Source organism: Pinus tabuliformis, chromosome 4_1 (genome assembly GCF_031772625.1).
Source record: "Pinus tabuliformis cultivar Carrire ecotype Pingquan chromosome 4_1, CPIR1, whole genome shotgun sequence".
Classification (NCBI taxonomy): domain Eukaryota; kingdom Viridiplantae; phylum Streptophyta; class Pinopsida; order Pinales; family Pinaceae; genus Pinus; species Pinus tabuliformis.
Window position 1 is genome coordinate 524,265,772 of NC_142303.1, and position 19,752 is coordinate 524,285,523.

General features: G+C 39.4%; 1 protein-coding gene across 3 annotated transcripts in view; it reads right to left on the bottom strand.

Moving 5' to 3' along the window:
- The window catches only part of LOC149176894 (ATP-citrate synthase alpha chain protein 3-like), a 292,463-nt gene extending 272,930 nt beyond the window's left edge, over positions 1-19,533 (bottom strand). The window contains exons 1-7 of one of the 3 annotated variants that reach the window (XM_089419998.1): positions 19,276-19,533; positions 18,963-19,078; positions 18,588-18,701; positions 17,600-17,662; positions 17,313-17,474; positions 16,892-16,972; positions 16,752-16,784 (exon numbers count right to left, since the gene is read on the bottom strand). In XM_089419998.1, coding sequence (XP_089276124.1) covers positions 16,752-16,784; positions 16,892-16,972; positions 17,313-17,474; positions 17,600-17,662; positions 18,588-18,701; positions 18,963-19,061 — 552 coding nt within the window. In that variant the 5' untranslated portion in view covers positions 19,062-19,078; positions 19,276-19,533. The remainder of the gene's footprint in view (positions 1-16,751; positions 16,785-16,891; positions 16,973-17,312; positions 17,475-17,599; positions 17,663-18,587; positions 18,702-18,962; positions 19,079-19,275) is intronic. The other 2 variants (XM_089419996.1, XM_089419997.1) reach the window with 2 other exon arrangements.
- Positions 19,534-19,752: the final 219 nt, after the last annotated feature.

Below are 19,752 nucleotides of genomic sequence, written 5' to 3' on the forward strand. Positions count from 1 at the left end.
TGGGAGTCCTAATTCCTGCAGCATTTACCCTTAGAAAATGTATAGCTTCAACCTCTCCTCCTTCTGGCCCAATGCCCGTATTTATAGTGCTCAAGAGGAGGTTAATCAAGTCCACCATCAATGGGATAATCCCCTCTTTGGGTGGGATAGGTCCCTTATTGATGGGATAAGTTCCTCTTTGATAGGAGTGCATGAACCATCTGGAGGCGCTCAATACACGTCGAACAACCTTCTAGAATGCTCTAGAAATGACCACAAGTAACTTTTTAAAGATGAAACTTGCGCATTCTAACCTTTACAGGGGGACGCACCTGCTCCTTTACATACAGAGCGTCTTTGGACGCAGTTTTTGTGAACATTGGGAGCATCCCCGCAGGTAAGGTTGAGAGAACCTGCGTCCCCAGAGATAAATACATTTATACAAGACTTTCTCTCTTTTTTGGAGTTTGACATGGAGAGCAGAGGCATAAGACTTGCCTAAGAGGGTAGCATGACTGTCGATTGAGCCATACTAACTGTAAATAGTCATGGTGACATTTTTTAGTGTAACAGATTGCCCCCTAAAGTGCGAAGCCTGGAATAGATTAGGGTTTGTAATATCTAGGAAGGGTGAAGCGCTTTATCATTTCAAGGATTATCTCGTGGAGAGCCTGGTCAGAACCTGCAATTTTCAACACAAAATACATGTATAAGATTATATCATCACTGAGGTAGGCATTCCCATACTCAGATCAAAACTTTAACTAACAGACTAACTACTCTGATACAGGAATGATCTTGCAGTACATCACAATCATAGACTTTTGTAGACACAGTATGGACGCAGCCATCTGTTTATGATTAGTCTACTTAGATAATGAATACAAAACTCCTCGCAGCCTGGATGGTGGAAACTAGATCCAGGGTCTTCATTCTACTTCCCGAATTGGTACGATTCTAGCCATGCGAATAAATGAGTTGATGTCGAACATGGTAGAAACCACTTGATTACCAGTCAATGATGTAAACTGTTAACAAGCGTGAGAGAGACCACCAGTAATGTCAATGGTTCTCAAAGTACCCAGTACAATCCATGAGATGTGAATGAATGAGTTGATGTCGAACATTTCACGGAATCCTTCGATCGAAAGTCAATGATGTAAACTGATGTCAAAGGCGAGAAACCTGCCATTGATGCATGCAGATTTCAAAGTACTGACGATTTCTAAGTCATCTCTCTAGATAATGTGCTGATGTCGATAGAAAGCGACCCGTTGCAGGCAAGCCCGCAACACGAAATCATTGTTCAAGTTGAAGAAATGTTGCTGTAAGGACTGACTCAGGGATGGTCAAATGGATGACAAGTATTTTGCAGATGAAAGTTTTGCTTGCAGACCTCTTGAACACATAACGACACGACAGATGGCTTGGTGACGAATAACTCAAAGTTAATCCCTGGAACCCGGCTGAAGACTTTCAAAGTGGTTTGATCAACTGTGAGGTAAAAGATTTCCCAACCCAGGTGAATGAAAAGTGTCGTGTTCAAGAGTGGTAATAAAGTTTCTTTTGAGACAAAAGGTAACAAACAGGTTCATTCTTCTCTTTTTTCCCCCACCATTTCTGGCAAGTACCTCTTTATTTTTAACAAGCTTGAGGAGGATAACATATGCTTGATTATAAGCTCATCCTTCGGATGAGTCCAACCTAGTTTTGATTCGAACCCTAGGAAGGAGTGGTTCGTTCCTGTTTGCAATTGAACAGGTCCTTTACTGTGAAATGTTTAACGAGCCCAGTATAGGAGAAACTCGGTGTTTTTCAATTTTAGAGAGTCTGAAAAACTTAAGAAGACTCCAAGTTGAACTTTTTCATAGATTTGTGTCCCTCAAGCCCGAAAAAGTATAAAATAATACCTGGGGGAACCGCTTGATCTTGCGACCAAGGAGTACTTTCATAATTAGTGCCACTGACCTGAAAAGTAAAAAGCGATCAAGGACACGTCGTTTTATTTCCGTATCGAGTTTGAAACGACAAAAACCCGGCAATCTTTTCCTAATTTTACGGTCAGAAAAGAGCTATAAGGGGACCGTCTTTTAATTCCGTTTTAACGAGTGTAAAAGAAACGCTCGGCAATCTTTTCATATTTTAGGAGTCAGAAAAGGGCTTAAAAGATGACTCTGATATTTTGGTTCGTGAAAAATGACAATTTTCCCCCTAAATCCCTTTGTCTTGCACAAAAGCAACACATTACTCATACCTGTTTAAGATAGGCAAAAATACATCGAAAAACATCTTTTCATGGTGAAAAATGAACAAATTCATCCAAAAACCTATAAAAAGACTTTTTACCATGTCATTTTTACCATTTTACTGTTGAGGTTGAAAAAAGGGCTTTTGGCAAGAAACTTCCCGTGGTCGCTGCGGAAAATCCGACCGTCAGAATCGAACGCCATCTCTTCCAGGTATTTTACAACATCCTACTCTTCATTTCTATCCGATTAAAATTGTATTTTAGGTTTTAGTTTTGTTTTTTGGGAGGGTTTAGGTTTCAAAATGCGCTCCTCGGTGGACGCAGGTGCCCTTCGGGTGACCTGCGTCCCCCGACTTTTTCTTATACAGGAAAATGGTCGGGGGACGCAGCCCACCTTCAGGCCAGCTGCGTCCCGACGCCCTGTGTTCCAAACGCGGGGTGCGTCCTCCGTGGAACGCGGAATTTGAAACCCCAATCCTCACAAATAACCATTCAAATTTCCCCAAATTAATTCTAATCATTATTTCTTGGTGTGTAGGGCACTCACCATGTTGGATTGGAGAGAAAGAGAGCACGAGGAGGTTGATGAAGCTGCAATCGAACACCAACCTTCCCTGGATGCCCTAAAAGCATGCGGGTTATATAAATACTGGGCCATACCGGGCATGAGGGCTCAGGTAAGATTCTTGGAATGGCTGGTTGAGAGATGGAACGTTCAAGAACAATGCTTTTACATCGGAGGGCACCAGCTCGAGATAGAGCCCTCTGATGTATACTTTCTCACTGGCTTGCCGAATAGAGGTGAGCAACTCAATCTAGCCGGGACTAGGCCGGGTGGCCAATCCCTTGTTAGTCTCCGGGAAGATTGGTGCACACCCAATTCACACCATGCGAAAGGCGTGGAAATCAAACACATCTCTCTGCGTGAACTCAAAGTTATAGCTTTCACGGTTACCAGAATTTGCGGCGCGGCCGCTTTGCACATTGCTTCTGGGTCCCAAATGCGGATGGCAATTGACTGTTACCAAGGCACCATTTTCAACTGGTGTGATGCTGTGTCGGCTAATATGAAGAGCCAACTGACTAAGGCAAAGAACAGACGACTGAAAACTTTTGGATATGGGCCTTTAGTCGTGAGCTTTGCCTTAGAGAGAGTGCCGATGCTGATCCCTCAGCAACTCACTATTGATATCTTGGGTCCTCGGGAGCCAAAGCTGGTACGATGGGTTGCGGTGATGGCCCGGCATCCTGACGAGGGCGCGACGGTTGTTCGATTCACTGATAGTTATTTTCACTGGTTAGAGGACCAGGTTTTTTCGATCTAGGACTTTCCGTATGCCGGAGTAGATTTTCGACATGATCCGGACATGGTTCTTCCACAGGGAGAACAATGGGAACCCTGTTGAATTTTTCACTGAGGTTCGGTATGCCCATAGCGCTGAAAATAACATGTTGTGCCAATTCGACCGATGAACACCAATGGTTCGTCGGATCATGATAACCAGAACTTTGTTGATAGACTCAACCAAACCGTTGGCTTGCGGATAATAAGGAGTAGAGCTATCGTGGCGCAAACCAAGCTGGCTTGTAAGCTCAGTCATCATGATGTTTCGAAAATGGCTCCCATGGTCAGTAAGTCGCCAATTTGTCAGGCGGAAAGAGTCGATTGTGCGGACACAACCAACCTCCCTAGGAGCCTAAGACTCTCTAGTGACAAACAAGACAAACAAGATCTATCCTTCTCTAAACATGCATTATGATATGAGATATCAAGTGTTTTGTTCTTACCTTTGTCCAAACGCTGTTGTAGAAGTCCAAGCTTTGTTGATCTGGATGAGCTCCTCCTTTTCTCCAAAACCTGCAATCACCAACAGTCAAACCATTAAATAGCACCTGATTATAACATAAAACAAAGCATATTCAACATATAGACCAAGGAGTACATGAAATAACTCATAAATAACAAGTTATTGAGAAGAATGGACTCATTTGCATTAATAGGTAACAAAAGGAACAAATACAACCTGAGCCTTGGTGTTGTGCAAGTCCTTCCCAGGGTCCATCAAGAGTTCTCCTTTACTTTGACAAAGCACACCCACTTCCAAATAGAACAAGCAAAGATGGCAATCTCTCCTCACAAGCTTCTAAATGGGAGTCCTAATTCCTGCAACATTTACCCTTAGAAAATGTATAGCTTCAACCTCTCCTCCTTCTGGCCCAATGCCCGTATTTATAGTGCTCAAGAGGAGGTTAATCAAGTCCACCATCAATGGGATAATCCCCTCTTTGGGTGGGATAGGTCCCTTATTGATAGGATAAGTTCCTCTTTGATAGGAGTGCATGAACCATCTGGAGGCGCTCAATACACGTCGAACAACCTTCTAGAATGCTCTAGAAATGACCACAAGTAACTTTTTAAAGATGAAACTTGCGCATTCTAACCTTTACAGGGGGACGCACCTGCTCCTTTACATACAGAGCGTCTTTGGACGCAGTTTTTGTGAACATTGGGAGCGTCCCCGCAGGTAAGGTTGAGAGAACCTGCGCCCCCAGAGATAAATACATTTATACAAGACTTTCTCTCTTTTTTGGAGTTTGACATAGAGAGCAGAGGCATAAGACTTGCCTAAGAGGGTAGCATGACTGTTGATTGAGCCATACTAACTGTAAATAGTCATGGTGACATTTTTTAGTGTAACAACCCCTGACAAACACCTTCATGTTCTACTTTAAATTCGGGCATACCTGTCACCATCTTCCTCACATCGGGTAGAACCTTATAATGTAGATGGGCAAACCTCCAGTGCCATAACTTGGATTGAAGTGATGTGTCGCAAGACATAGCTCCTAATGGACTTCCGCCAACTTGATATAGGTTATCAACCCTGAATCCAAGTTTAAATGCATCTTTGAAATTTTTATTCCACACATGTACTTTTCCATTGATGAATGCCACCTTGAATCCTTTGTCCTCCATTGTCGAGATAGATACTAGATTCTTCATTAGATCGGGTACATATAGTACTTCTTGTAGATGAATAGTGTTACCTTGATTCAATTGAAGAGTAACTGTTATGAAACCAGCGCAAGAAAAGATAAAAAAGATAGATCAACGCCTTAGAATTCAGCCTCTTCGAGGGGGCAACCTCCTTTACATTACATAAATGAACAATTCTTGGATGATACAAATGACAAAACCTTCTTTCTATATATAGGAGTCTAAGGAGTCACAATATAATCCAGCCGACTTAACAATAATAATATAAAGCCACAAAAATAACAATAGAGGGATTCTATGGGGCACAGAAATAACAATATGGGGGTAATAGGGGCACAACAATATAAATAAGGGGTATAACTACAATAGTAATGGGGTAATCACTAGTATTATAGGGACCCAACATGCCCCTCTCCTTCAAAAAAGTGTTGTCCTCAACGCTTGAGTAGTTCTGGATACTTCTGCATAAAATTCTCATCCTCCCATGTGGAATCTTCAGCGGATAAGTTCTTCCACTTGATAAGATACTCTGAAATTGATCGATTTCGTAGCTGTCGAGTTCTTGTTTCTGTGACTGCTTCCGGTTCCAATATAATTTTTCCTTCCTCGTCAAGTTCTGGCAATATTGTTTGAATTGGGAGCTTGTCACCTATAACCTTCTTTAAACATGAAACATGGAAAACTGGGTGCAATCGAGAAGCTGCAGGAAGCTCCAATTTGTATGCCATAGTACCAATCTTTTGCAACACCTTGTACGGACCATAATACTTTGGTGATAATTTATTATCCTTCTTAGCTTGCTTTAGGGACATTTGCTTATATGGTTGTAGCCGTAGGAATACCCAATCACCTACATCAAAACTTCTTTCACTGCGATGTTGATCTGCCTGTTGTTTCATTCTATTTTGTGCCAACACGAGGTTATCCTTTAAGAGTTGGAGGACTTGTTGTTGATGTTCGATGTGATGTTCCACTGCCTGAACCTTAGAATTTTCTCTTAAATATGATGTGATGGATGGTGGTTGATACCCATAAAGTGCCATAAATGGGGTCATTTTTGTTGCTGTATGGAAGGAAGTGTTATACCACCATTCAGCCAGAGGCAACCATTTGACCCATTGTGTCTGTTTATCAGATACAAAGCAACGAAGATATCCTTCCAAACATTTGTTTACTATCTCAGTTTGCCCATCAGATTGAGGATGATAAGATGAGCTATGAGCTAACTGAGTACCAAGACAAGAAAATAATTCTGTCCAAAAATTTCCAGTGAAAATGGGATCTCTGTCACTTACAATAATCTTTGGGTTTCCATGTAGCTTTTGAACTGTTTCCATAAATGCAGTAGAAACTGTACTGGCTTTAAATGGATGTGATAATGCACAAAAGTGTGCATACTTGGTAAGTCTGTCAACTACCACCATGATGACACTCTTTCCCTCAGACTTGGGTAAACCTGTGATAAAATCCATTGAAACCTCCTCCCAACGTTGGCTTGGAATGGATAAAGGTTGTAATAGACCCGGTGTCTTAATTGTTTCAACTTTATTTTGTTGGCAAACCAAACATTCCGCCACAAACTTTTGAATATCTGATTTAAGGCCATCCCAAAAAAATTCCTTCTTAACCCTGTGGTAAGTTTTTAAAAATCCTGAGTGCCCTCCTAAGGGAGAAGTGTGCAATTCCATAAGAATCTTTTGTTTTAGCTGGGAATTCTTACAGAGGTATAAGCGATCTTTGTACCATAACGAATCATTTTGCCAGCTAAATGTATCAGAAGTACTGGAATCTTGTTGTAGCTTTCGAATAAGTGCCCACACTTCTTCGTCATTCTTCCATTCCTCCCTTGCTTCGTTTATCCAATCTGGTTGGATAATAGAAATGGCACACAACAATGCTTCCACATCCTCATCCTTTCTTGAGAGTGCATCTGCCACCACATTTTGCTTCCCTTTTTTGTAGATGATTTCAAAGTCATAACCCAACATCTTTGTGACCCACTTTTGTTGCTCTTCAGAGGATAATCTTTGTTCTAAAAAGTATTTAAGGCTATCATGATCCGTTTTTACCTTGAAGTGTCTTCCCATTAGGTAGGGTCGCCATTTCTTAAGTGCATGGAGTATTGCCAACATTTCCTTCTCATAAATAGCTTTGCTTAAAAACTTTCCCTTGATTGGACGACTTTCAAAAGCAATGGGTCTTTCATCTTGCATTAGAACAGCACCAATTCCATTTCCTGAAGCATCACATTCCACAATAAAGGTTTTTGTGAAGTCCGGTGTAGCTAAGACCGGTGCTTGGCACATTGCCTCTTTAAGATGTTCAAAGGCCTTTGTTGCTTCCGGAGTCCATGAAAATGAATCTTTCTTCAATAATGTTGTTAGAGGTGCTGCTATTCTCCCATAATTCTTAACAAACTTGCGATAATACCCTGTCAACCCAAGAAATCCTCGCAGATGCTTTATGGATGTGGGGATTTTCCATTCCTTAATGGCTTTAATTTTGCTAGGGTCTACCTTAACTCCTTCATGAGATACAATATGACCCAAATATTCCACCTCCTGGACTCCAAAGAAACATTTGGATCTTTTTGCATATAATTGTTTCTCCTCCAATAGTTGTAGCACCCTGTCAACATGTTCAACATGATCCTTCCAAGACTTGCTGTAGATTAGTATATCATCAAAAAATACTAACACAAATTTTCTAAGGAATGGTTTGAAAATTGAATTCATCAAACCTTGAAATGTTGAAGGTGCATTGGTAAGGCCAAAAGGCATGACCAAAAATTCATAATGACCCTCATGAGTTCTAAATGCCGTTTTCGGAATGTCTTCAATCTTCATTCTGATTTGATGATATCCCGAACGAAGATCCAACTTGGTGAAGTAAATTGATCCATGCAATTCATCCAGTAATTCATCAATGACAGGAATGGGGAACTTATCTTTAATAGTGAGCTTGTTGAGCTCCCTATAATCCGGACACATGCGCCATGATCCATCCTTCTTGTGCACCAATACTACTGGAGCTGAGAAAGAACTTTGACTCGGTTGAATTATACCAGCCTCTAGCATTTCTGCAACCATACGTTCAATTTCACTTTTTTGGACATAGGGATATCTGTACGGCCTGATGTTTGGAGGAACACTTCCTGGAATCAGATGAATAGCATGATCATGATCACGCATAGGTGGGAGACCTTTGGGAGTCTCAAATACCTTGGAATGATTGTCCAGGACTTTTTGGAGATCTGGAGAAATAGATGATTCCAATGTGGAAACATCTAGCGAACATAATTGTGCAATTACACCTCTTTGCTCCTTTTTTAGAAGCTTTGTCATGCCATTAGAGCTGATTATCTTTCCTGGTTTCCCTGCAATACCCCTTAATTCAACTTCCTTTCCTTCCGTAGAAAATTTGATGAAAAGTTCTTGAAAATTAAAAGCTATTGTACCCAAGGATTGTAGCCATTGGACTCCTAGTACAACATCAGCACCTCCCATTGGAATGGAAAGCATTGGGCTAGTCAATACATATTCTCCCATGGATAGCTTGATATTATGGCACTTTCCAGAGCAATTTATTGTTCCTCCATTTGCAATCATCACTTGACACTCTGGTGCTGGATATAGGAAGCAATTCAATTCTTTTGCTACCCTACAATGAACAAAATTGTGGGTGCTTCCTGAATCAATCAACACTATTACCTTTTTCTTCTTGATTTGTCCTTCTATCTTGATGGTTTGAGGAGTGGTAATTCCCGCCAATGCATTACAAGATATGGTCGGATTTATTTGTTCTTCATCTAGGCTTTGTTCCTGGAGTATATCTTCTTCTTTTGACCTTTCTTGCTCCTTTTCTTCTTCCTCTTCACAATCTATGTAGAATAATTTCTTCTCAGCACACTTATGACCTTTACTGTATTTGCTATCACAACTGTAACAAAGCCCTTTTGCTCTTTTTTCTTCCAATTGTTGTGGTGTCAACCTTATAGGTTGTGGCAACAACACTTTCGTCTTTATAGTTGTGAGTGGTATGCTTCCTGGTTGCCATAATTTTGCTCTCCATTTTTCTTGCTAACCTGAATGCCTTCTCTAATGAATCAGGTTCCCAAAGGCGAACATCATGTTGGATATTATCCTTTAAAGACCCTATGAACACATCAATCCTATGCTCCTCTGGAATATCTTTTACCCTTATGTTCAATTTTTGGAACTCCTCAATGTGCTCCATTATTGAACCCTTTTGTTTGAGACTTATCAATTGGCTAAAAAAAGTGTTGCTTTTTGTATCCTCATAATGTGCTATCAATTCTTCCGTAAAAATTGCCCAAGTGATAAATTGTTTACGAGAGCAAAGCCATTGATACCATACAAACTGATTTGGTTCCAAATATACAGTTGCCATACGTACCTTTTGTGTGTTTTGCACATTATTGAGATCGAAGAATTGCTCCATCTGTAATATCCATGTGGCGGGATCCTTGCCATCAAACTTCCTCATATCGATTTTTGGAATATGGTGATTCTTCGATCCAACATTAGTGTCTATGGAATCATGATTAACATTTCTTTTGTTCTCATCATGAGTTTCCTTTACTACCTTTTCACCATTAGTGACCCTTTCTTGTAGCAACTTCTTCAATTCTTCCATGTCTGTCTTCAAATCTATCTTCAAATTTGCCATCGAATCCTCCATCTTAGCTTCCATGCCCTTTATCTTAGATTCCACGCCATTTATCTTAGATTCCACACCATTTATCTTAGATTCCACGCCACTTATCTTAGCTTTTGTGAGCGTGACATTTGTTGCACTTGTTCTTGTAATTTTGATATATCATGTAGCATTTCTTCCTCTTCTTCATGAGTCATGCTAGAGCTTTCAGGTTTAGGTGTTTGCATTTTCTTTCCTCGGGGCATCAGTTACCGATAATAATGCTTTACTATGCCCTTTGAATTCCGTTAAACCAAGCTTACACAAAAATTTAAAAAAAAACTACACACCTTTTTTCACTTTATAGAAGCCTGATATTGAATCTGATGTATCTCTGTAATTTCGGATCATCCAGTTCTGAAATTGCTACCTGTAGTAGCCTTCTCTGTCCTCTTTCCAATGCCACAAGTCTGAGCCAAATTGGATTCTCCAAGGAAGAGTTATGTGAAATCTCCCACAGTGACTTGCTTTTAGACTGGTTCAGTAGAGCGAACTTGTACGACGTGCCACGAGTCACTGTTTCAACCTTTGAATCTGAAACACACACACAAGAAACTACAGTCCGTCCTCTTTCTGTACCTTCTTACGAAATTTCAATCCGATCCCCAGAGAGAAAGTTATGACGATTTTCCCCAGGTCACCTGTTTTGAATGTAATTCAGGAGTCTGCAAAAAGACCAACTTCCTCAGATCATATCTCCGCAAATATCGCACGAAAAGCTCTGAAATTCAGACCCAAGGTTCAGCGCGATTTCTTCTCAAATGGGTTTTTTTTGCGACTTCTGAAACGTCACAGAAAAAAAGTTATAGCGAAAATGCCACGATGACCTGTTTGGAGCAGCGAAACCCTAGAATCCAAAGCTCTGATACCAAATGTTATGAAACCAGCTCAAGAAAAGATAGATCAACGCCTTAGAATTCAGCCTCTTCGAGGGGGCAACCTCCTTTACATTACATAAATGAACAATTCTTGGATGATACAAATGACAAAACCTCCTTTCTATATATAGGAGTCTAAGGAGTCACAATATAATCCAGCCGACCTAACAATAATAATATAAAGCCACAAAAATAACAATAGAGGGATTCTATGGGGCACAGAAATAACAATATGGGGGTAATAGGGGCACAACAATATAAATAAGGGGTATAACTACAATAGTAATGGGGTAATCACTAGTATTATAGGGACCCAACAGTAACCTTCCCAACTCCCTTCACGGGATAGGTGGCATTGTCTCCAAGGATAATTTCCAAATTTGTATCCTTTTCAATCAGATTTGAAAGAGCTTCCTTATACCCAGTGAAGTGCCTTGAGGCACCACTATCAATCAACCAATTTCCCAAAGTGTCCGGAGGAGATGCAGTAGAGAGGGCAGATATAAGATAAAATTATTTTTGCTTGTTATCAACAACATTAGATTCATCATACCTAGAGTTTCTTGATCTCTTGGGAGGGCGACCATTTCCATGTTGAGTAGCAGGAGCATTCCTTTTCCTTTGTTGTTGAATCTGCCATTCCTTTGATTGTTGTTGCCCTGAAATTGTTATTGTTGTGGTTGTCATCATCATGAGGTGTATCCCTTCTATTAGGACACTCCCTAGCATAGTGGCCAAACTTGTTGCAAATGAAGCATCTTCCCTTCCTTCCATTCTTGAAACCCGATCTTCCTTGACATTGCTTCTTTGAACCTGCATTGTTCTTCTTTTTAGCATGAGCGGAGAATGCAGTAGGATCATTCCTATTTGAAGGCATATCTAGTTCCATCATCCTTGTTTCTTCTTGAGAACATCTGGTCAGCAATTCTTCAAAACCTGGAATCCTGTCGTTGTTAAGAATAGTAGTGTTGAACACGTGCCATTCACGAGGGAGTCCTCCAAGGGCAATGAGAGTAAGCTCCCTATCAGCAATAACTTCTCCAATCAAAAGAAGATCATTTTTTATCTCAGTAATCCTCATGAAGAAGCATTGAATATCTTCACCTCTTCCCTTCTTTATGTCCTTCAATTTGTTCTTGAGAAAGAGAACTTGGTTTGCATTGCTAGCTTTGAACATGCCAACCAACCTGTCATATATCTCCTTTGATGTGTTCAAATCGGAGACGTAAGCAACTAAATGCTTATGAATAGAATCCCTGATGATCTTCTTTGCTTTGACTTCACCCTTCAGTAATCTTTCCCTGCACATAGTCCATAACATCTTATTCTTCTAAAGTCAAATCAAGAGACATCTTCCATGCATGATAATCAGATTTATCATGAAGCTTGTCATCAAACTTGAAGTAGGATGTGGAGGCCATTGAATCCTGTCCTTGATCAAAGGATCTCAGTGACTGCTCTTTTCACTCTTGCTTGGGCTTTGTCTTCACCTTAGCTTTGATACCATGTTAATTTTAGATAACAGTGGTATATTCTATGCTTAAGAGCAATTTTACTTCAATTTTCTTATTAGCCTAATATCAATATCCAGATTAGCAATCACATCAACATGATAGTAAAATGTAGATAGAACATAAACAATAACAGTAGAAGACAAGCCAAGACAAGAGGACAAAAGATATGGCACCAGCCAGAGACAAACCCCAATGTGGGGAAACCCTTTGATCAATTCTTCTTATTATTCTTCAAAAGTTCAGCAGAGAGAGAGTACAATATGTAATATTCACTTGCCCAATCATAGTGAAATTTGTCCCAACAAACAGCAGTTACAAAAAGCCCTAACCAGAAAGTCAACGCTGGTCAACAGGGAAGAATTTGACCTTCAAAACAACTCGGTAAAACTTGGTCAACTTGGCCTCCAACAGCAAGTCAAATCAGCACAAAAATAGTCTAAAAATATCTAGTCAAACCTAGTCAACGAAAGTCAACGCTACAGTCAAACCCTTCTATAGTCAACGTTGGTCAAACAGTACGGTTTGCCTCGTTTTCTGTGCCCAAAAATGTGGCCTGCCCAAACAAAGATAACCCTCACAAAACAACATTGGTCAAACACCCTTCCTGCAACTTCAAACAACACTGTCAACGCAGGAACAAAACTACCCTTCTTCACACATGTGGATAGTTGCCTCAAAAATTCGTACCCAGTCAATGAAGGAGAGAGAGATATGTGAGTAAGTGAAGTGTCTAAATGAAGAGGAGGCTCTTTCTATTTATATGCAATGTTGAGGATGAATAGACGTGATTGTTGGGCTTCTGAGCCTACATTAGTTTGTTGACCAACCTTGACAATTTGTCCATAAACAAAATAAATTCATAATTCCATTTGTACATGTCAAAATGAGATGATCTTTAGATCAATCGTATACCTCTTGGAGAGAGGAATCCAATAAAAATATCAGCTGCCTCATATGAGCTATCCAAGGTGAAGTTTGGCCCTAGTTGCCAAATTTAACATTGATTTTATAGGACAAGAAGTTGTTTTGACCCATAAGTCGTAACCAACAATCCAAACTGAAAATAAGACCATAGATGGATAGGATGCTTTATGTACATCAATTTTGACTAGTTACATGATATATTTTCTATCATTTGGTGTTATTTTAAATGTTGTTTATTTTTTGGCTACTCAATCATACTCAGAAACAACAGGACAGCCCATATATCAACTCCTCCACTCCTTCTCGACTCCACTTAAGGCACTAGTCTTACTTGGAGTTAGTCGCTTTTACCTTTGGGAATCCTCTCTTGACCATTTAAGAGGCAATTAGGTCTAAAGAGTGGGGGATTGAGCCGAGGTGACAATGGGTCCCTACCCTGTGTGTGCCCCATATATCAACTCCTCCACTCCTTCTCGACTCCATTTAAGGCATTAGTCTTACTTGAAGTTAGCCGAGTTTACCTTTGGGAATCCTCTCTTGACCATTTAAGAGGCAATTAGGTCTAAAGAGTGGGGGATTGAGCCGAGGTGACAATCGGTCCCTACCCTGTGTGTGCCCATCCAGCAAAGTTGATAGGACCTTAGCAACCCTGCTAATTGATTCAGTGATAGTGCCCAAATTTAATGGGACTCTCAATAACAACAAGCTCAATTCTTGGATGTATGCAACATGGAATCTTATTTCAAAACACAATCAACCTTGACAAAAGCCAACAAAATTCTAGTTGCTAAAGTTCACATGGAGTACCAAGACCTTACATGATGGTAAACCCACACAACAATTAGCATCCAACAACCAACCACTAATGTGTCTGTAAAAGGTTATACCCATCAAGGGATAAGAATGTTTTACTAGAAAAGTTGCTATAGCTTCGACAAATCCCAAGACAGTCCATCCAACAGTTTATTGATTTTTCGACAAAAATACCATCAAGCTCAAGATAAGAGACTCCAAAGATACCCTCCATGTTAAGTTCATTTTTGCAATAGCGCCACATTTGAGGAAGGCACTAGAGCTATTCTATGTTAGTTCCCTATAGCATACCTTCCATATTACTTCCAACATAGAAGCTGAGATACCTAAATCCAATCCTACCAATCAGAAGACACTGGCTTCCTCTTCTCACCCCCTTGCCACTTACAAGGGCCAACCCAATAGTAGTGGACAGAACTTGGGGTCGATTGGCACAAAACCTACTACTAGGACACAAAAGAAGAGGAACTAGTGCTCCTACCACAAGAAATATGGGTATTCTAATGATGAATGCAAGATTATCTAGGCCAAGTTTACTAAGAAGGTTCATGCCCTTATCATTGAAAAACAACTTGTCAGAGAAACGAATGTAGAGGTCACTGATCCCACCTCTGCAACTCCACATTTAATGTTGATGGCCCCAAATTACACATGCAATGATGAAGAGGTTTTGTTCACTCAAAACTACCAAATCAAGGGTCAGTTAGCCTCCATCATTATGAAGATTAACAGTGAGAAGAATCTAGTATCCCAGTAGCTGGTTGCAAAGTTCAAACATAAAGATATCAACAAGACCTTATCGCAAGCCATATCAGCTTGGATGGGTTGAGTTTGGTAAACTTACCCTCATCACTCGGAAGTGTTCCATTGTCTTTGCTATTAAACACCTTCCTTGACACAATGGAGTCTAATGTCACTCCAGCAGCAGAATATGATGTCTACTTCAACACTTGTAGATTGCACAAGGACATTAAGACATACAAGCTCATCTCACTTCTTTTTGTACTGTCCCACTTTTGGTAGCAGGTAGGACTAGTACTACCAAAAGAGGTAGGCCTCAAGCCCATCAAAACCCAATTGAAAAGACTGAACATTATAGACTAACCTAGGCCCAAAGGGAAGCCATGGAGTCAGCCGAGTGCTACCAGAAATTAGAATAGATTTCCATCCTCCGTCAAGGCTGAAGTGGAGAGAATTGAGAGCAGGGCTAGGGAGAAGAGAGGCAATACATCAAATGAGAAGGTAAATGAGGAGCTACTGCACTGGATTCCAGATACAGGATCCTCCCAAAGTAGACATAACAATTCCTTGGGATGGTAGAATTATATAGGCATAACAAATCCTTTATTGCCCAGGTTGTTGAAGAGAAGGGAATGCTCCTCAACCTTCTCTCTCTCACCTCCAATATCTCCTAAGGATTCAACACTAAATGCCCTTCCTTATCCAAGGGAGGCAACTCAAATGAAGGAACAACCTGCTGTCCTATCGTGCAACAGCAAGCAATCCTGGATAAGCAGGACCTTTTCGACCAAAAATACAAGGCCCTGGTAAAAGTTGTATGGGGGATACAAGTTGTAGTTGAGGAGCAGGACCAGAAAGAGCAGACTCATGCCACAACCACTCAACCAGGCAAGCAGCCAGTCTACATCTAAGTAAACTTTGTCGCAGAAGTGGAAGATTAACATTCAAAGCCCTGGGGCTTAGCTTTTTTAGCCTATTTTCAGTTCATCTTGGATGGGGTATATCCTTAGCAACACACCATAGAACAGTCTCATCTCATGATACTCAAAAGTAATGGGGTAAGCTCTTGTTATTTCTATGCTGTTATAGTAGGACATCTAAGTCCTCTGGGTAGCTTTCAGTATTGCTCTACTGTTATATGAGGACATGTTAGTTTAGACAGTCATACGAAAAGTTTTGATAAGCTCAGACAGAACTATATGGAGTTTGAACTCTATTCTGCAAAAGATGTAATATTTTTGTATGTTACTGATGGAGTAGCTAAATTACAAAAACAAAACATAGATCTCTGTGCCCCATCAATATACAATCTGATATAAATCTTCCATTGCTAAAATATAATGTTTCATGATTTTAAGTCTTGGAATGCCAGGGAGAAATTCTTCACACGGTTTCTCAGCACACAACTTCAAGTATCTTGATTTATTAAACAACGCAACAACTTTGCCTTGAAAAGCAAACTCTATTTGTTCTCCTTATACATATGGCTTTTTTTTGTAGGAGAAGAAACATATTCTCAAAAAATAAAATATTCAAACAGAACTTTAAAAAGAGTGATAGGATATATAGTGCAGAAGGTCTAACCAAGAAAATTCATGAACCATATAAATAACATTTTATGTGCCAAACTAATATCTCTGACTGATTGGTAAGTCTCATCACAATCTATGTCATGATTAGTTCCAATTCAAGGATGATAATAAGTACTATCGGACTCATGTCAATATCAAATTGAGAAGTGACAAATTTAGGACTGATCAGAAATATTGTAGTGCAAGTTAGAGACCATTTACTAAACTAGAAACAATTGTAAAAAACATCCATGAAAATATGATCATACACTTGAAAAGAACGAAACATGAGTTAGTTTTTAATTTACAATGGATGTTCTAATTCTAATAGGAGGAAAACATTCATTGATTTTGCAAATGTTGATGTACCAATAGAGGCTCCATACAGAAGTTTGTTCCTCCCTGTCAATTCCAATCGCTATTTTATTCTATGATTCAGACAGTATCCAATAAGGTCTGCTACATGCAACCAACAGAAATGCAAAAAATTCTACAGGTAAAAATGATACCTCCAATGGCAGAGTTGCAATCAAGGGAGCACAGAGTTCAGATGTTAATGGCTTCTCTGTTGGGATAAATATCGTCTTAACCTGCACATGCAATGTGAATGTGTCGCAAGCTCAAAATAGAATCCTTAAAGAAATGTGAAAGAAAGTCATACTAATTAAATTTAAGGGAAATTTAAAATATTGCATCTTAAAAATTAGCAGGTTACTCGAATTAAACATAAGTACTATGCATTCAAGCCTCATGGTCTATGAGATCAAAAATAATAGAAAATAAAGAAATAAGATGGTGACCATTTGTTTAAAATGCGGACAGTGACCGAACATATATAAGTGATGATTTTCAAGTCCACAATTTTTTGACGGGTGAAATCTATAGGTTCCTTCCGGAAGATATTTGAAAGGTTGCTTGTTATCCACATACCTTATCCCAATTCTCTTCAATTTCTATACCTCCACATGCAGAAAAACTTATTGTAAAACCAAGACGTTCCGAGAGAATGGAAAGATAATACTCGTCATCATGAGGAATGAAAGGCTCCAATATGAAAGTTGTGATCGGTGCCCTTGCATTTCCCATCTCAACCTGGTTAAGCCACGACATCTTCTTGATAAGCAGGCACGATTTTTCAAAGAAAATGGGATAGAGACTTTACAATAAACGGAAAGGAAATCAATGGGACTAAAAGATTTGAGAAAATAGCTTATTACCTCTTTTCCTAGACGATCTCTGACAAATAACGCAGCCTGAGCTAAGTCCAGATTTAGGGCAACCTGTATACATCATAGACAATTAACATCCATAAATCATTTGTGAAATCCTTCTAGAAATAGTTCTCTTCCAAAACTATTTTTCTTATGATAAATTTAACAATCAAAATGGTATTGAAAAACATAGTAGGAATAATTCACGCATAGCCCCTTATAAGGTTATCACAACTTAATCTGAGAAAAATCTGGCAAGAATGAACATGATCTCCCCACAGATTAATCCAGTTTACTCCCTTCAATCCAGTTTACTGCCTTCAGTGTTTTGCAGACAATTAGCTCTTTCCCATTTTTGGAAAATCCATCTTATATTTCATAAATGAACATTTCATTAAATTATTTTATATTTCATTAGTGAACAATCTATAAAATTATTTTTTCTTTTCAAAATGCATATTATTTCATTAATGAAAAACATACATCATACCTTCATTAAAATTAGGCTAATATCGCTTATGTACAAAGTCCATGAAACCCAACGGATCCACTTTGGTTCCAATGTCAATAGCGTTTATCTTTTGAGGGTGAACTTTCTCTCCTTTTCAAAGTGCTTCCATTAAGTTCAAGTACAATCACTACAACTGACTCAAACGTGTAACAACACAAATAGCCTATTTGTAATAGGGGAGTACCCTTCCATCAAAATACCTAGAACTTACATATAATCCTAAACTTACAACTGACTCAAACACGTAGGGCACCACAAACACCCTTTGCCTATGTGCAACAGGGGAGTACTCTTCCATCCAAATATTCAGAACATAGAGCTGGTCCAAACCACTTATTCATGCTGCATGGTGAAATAACCTTTGGTGGTAACCTAACAAACCACCATGTCCAATGCCAAACCAGGACCCCATTCGCTTTTGGGAACATATTTCATTTCATGAAGCTTTAATAAACGAAAAAATCAAATTTGCATACCACTTACCAAACCACTCTTTCCTCGTTTGCCGAACAGCATATCCGGTTTCACAACCAGTCTTAACGAGGACAACCATGGCTTCGTGTCTGCCAATTCATTCAAATTGGTCGAATTTGTAACCTGGACTGGGACAACAAGAGCAAACTTTAATTACCAGTCACATATTCAACTCTAGATTTGCTCACAACCCATCAATCACACAACTGTGAAGACAAGCCCACCAATCGTTGAAATCCGAATTATAATCACCAGACTGACAATAATACAAATCTTATGCGGGAATTCTAACACTAGGGTCTTACATAAAAAAATTCATGACACACACAAGATCCATCACTGAAAAAAAAATGACAATATTGATTTGAATTGTACGAGACACACCTGGGCTGATTTGATGTCAATCTCAATATCAGCAAGCCTCTTCAGATGTTCTTTCAGCAGGCGCTTGGAATCATATTCTCTGATCTTCTTTCTAGCCATTTTGAGCTTTGATTTCTCTGCAATTCAAAACAAAATCTATTACAGACCATGCTTTCATCGAAACCCAAATGAGGAAATGGTTATCTAAGCAAACCTAAGTGCTCAAAGTGGCAAAATCAGATTTCACACAAATTGAAGCGATTTAAAAAAATGATTGAATGAACAATTTTCATCGGAAACAAAATGGAAAAAAGGTTGTTTAAATTTGAAACACCTCTGGAGACGAATTAAGAATATATGTAAATATCCCTTCGAACGCAGAAATTTTAGACGGGAAGCGAATGAAATTTCTGCTGGGAATTTATGGCAGCCTGTCCCTGTAACATAGTATGCCTGGCCTCACTCCTATACCATGAAAACACACCTGCTCAAGTTCGTGATGCACTATCAATCGTTTTTGGCATGGACCGCTAAAATCGTTTTAGCATGCTCTGCTCAAAATAGAAATCGTGATGCAGACACAAACACAAATTTACAAATTTAGATAATTTAAGTAAACTGGAGATGGCGGACCCACATATGTAGTTGGTGATGCTATGGGATGATAAAGATTGTTTATCGTACGCCGTAGTAGGTTTGAGGATTCAGAGATAAAGAAATTGTTATTTAGTTTGCAATTATGATTGGAATTTAACTATAAAAAGGAAGCGCTGGAACTAGAATTTGATTTATAAAAGGGAGGCTAGAATTG